Consider the following 943-nt stretch of genomic DNA (forward strand, 5'->3'; position numbering starts at 1 on the left):
CTGATATACTGCTTATCTACATCTGGGATAATGGTACGTCGACCTGCCGGTAGTTGTCGTGTTTACATAGATCACACGTCTCTTAATTCTCTATTTATTCATTCTCAGCTAATAGACGGCGTCAGACATTTACAGTCGTTATCCCTCATATATATTCAGGTTGCACCCTCATTTATTAGTTCCTCTCTCAACTTTAAATAAAGAATAGTAATTGTTAGCTATTGACTCCTACTGTTCTATATACACATAAGCACAAGAAATATCACATTTTTTTCAATAAGTCAAACACTTACTACCACAACAACAACAATCAGAATGGCCGCTACTCGTTCATCTCGCTCTGTCAACAGTTTTAATCGCACATCAAGCCCCACCTCCTCCACTTCGACGGTTTCGTCAAGATCCGTTTCTCTCTCTCCTCGTTCTCCTTCTCGCTCTCTTCCTTGTTCTCCCTCTCGTTCACCTTCTCCTGCAGCGACATTTAGCTCAGGATACTCCAACCGCCCTGGCTCGCCCTCATACGTTGAGGTGGCTAGTGGTGCAGCTTCTTCCCTTTGTAGACAGCCTTCATCTGTCAGCATCTCGGAGAAGTTCACTGCGTTGTCCTTGAGGAGGGCTTCCACCTCTGAAGACCGTGCTGGCAACGCCCGTCAGCAACCCTTGGATGAGGATGTCGTAATGACGGAATCTTCTAAGGAAGGACAAATGCCTGTGTTGTGCCATCACAACATTATCAATAAATATTCACAGCTACTGCTCTTCGGCTATAGCTTGTTCCACATATAACCTATCATATGTGAACTCTCTTATACCTAACTCCTAGAGCGCCGTTACAATACTTCAATTGAACGCCAGTGCTCCTGTAGTACAGATCAATGGTTCCTTATTCGACAATCACTGTCAGATCAGGTTCACTTTAGTCTAGAGGCCCTTCCCATAATTC

At 44.2% G+C, this 943-nt stretch overlaps 1 protein-coding gene across 1 annotated transcript; it reads left to right on the forward strand.

Moving 5' to 3' along the window:
* Window positions 1-315: 315 nt before the first annotated feature.
* On the forward strand, window positions 316-786 carry RHIMIDRAFT_241358 (uncharacterized protein; the record flags this gene model as incomplete). Its single annotated transcript, XM_023609567.1, has 1 exon — window positions 316-786. The coding sequence occupies one exon, from the start codon at window positions 316-318 to the stop codon at window positions 784-786; it is 471 nt and encodes a 156-aa protein (XP_023462305.1).
* Between the last annotated feature and the right edge of the window lie 157 nt (window positions 787-943).

The sequence above is a fragment of the Rhizopus microsporus genome (genome assembly GCF_002708625.1).
Source record: "Rhizopus microsporus ATCC 52813 unplaced genomic scaffold scaffold_22, whole genome shotgun sequence".
NCBI classification, from domain to species: domain Eukaryota; kingdom Fungi; phylum Mucoromycota; class Mucoromycetes; order Mucorales; family Rhizopodaceae; genus Rhizopus; species Rhizopus microsporus.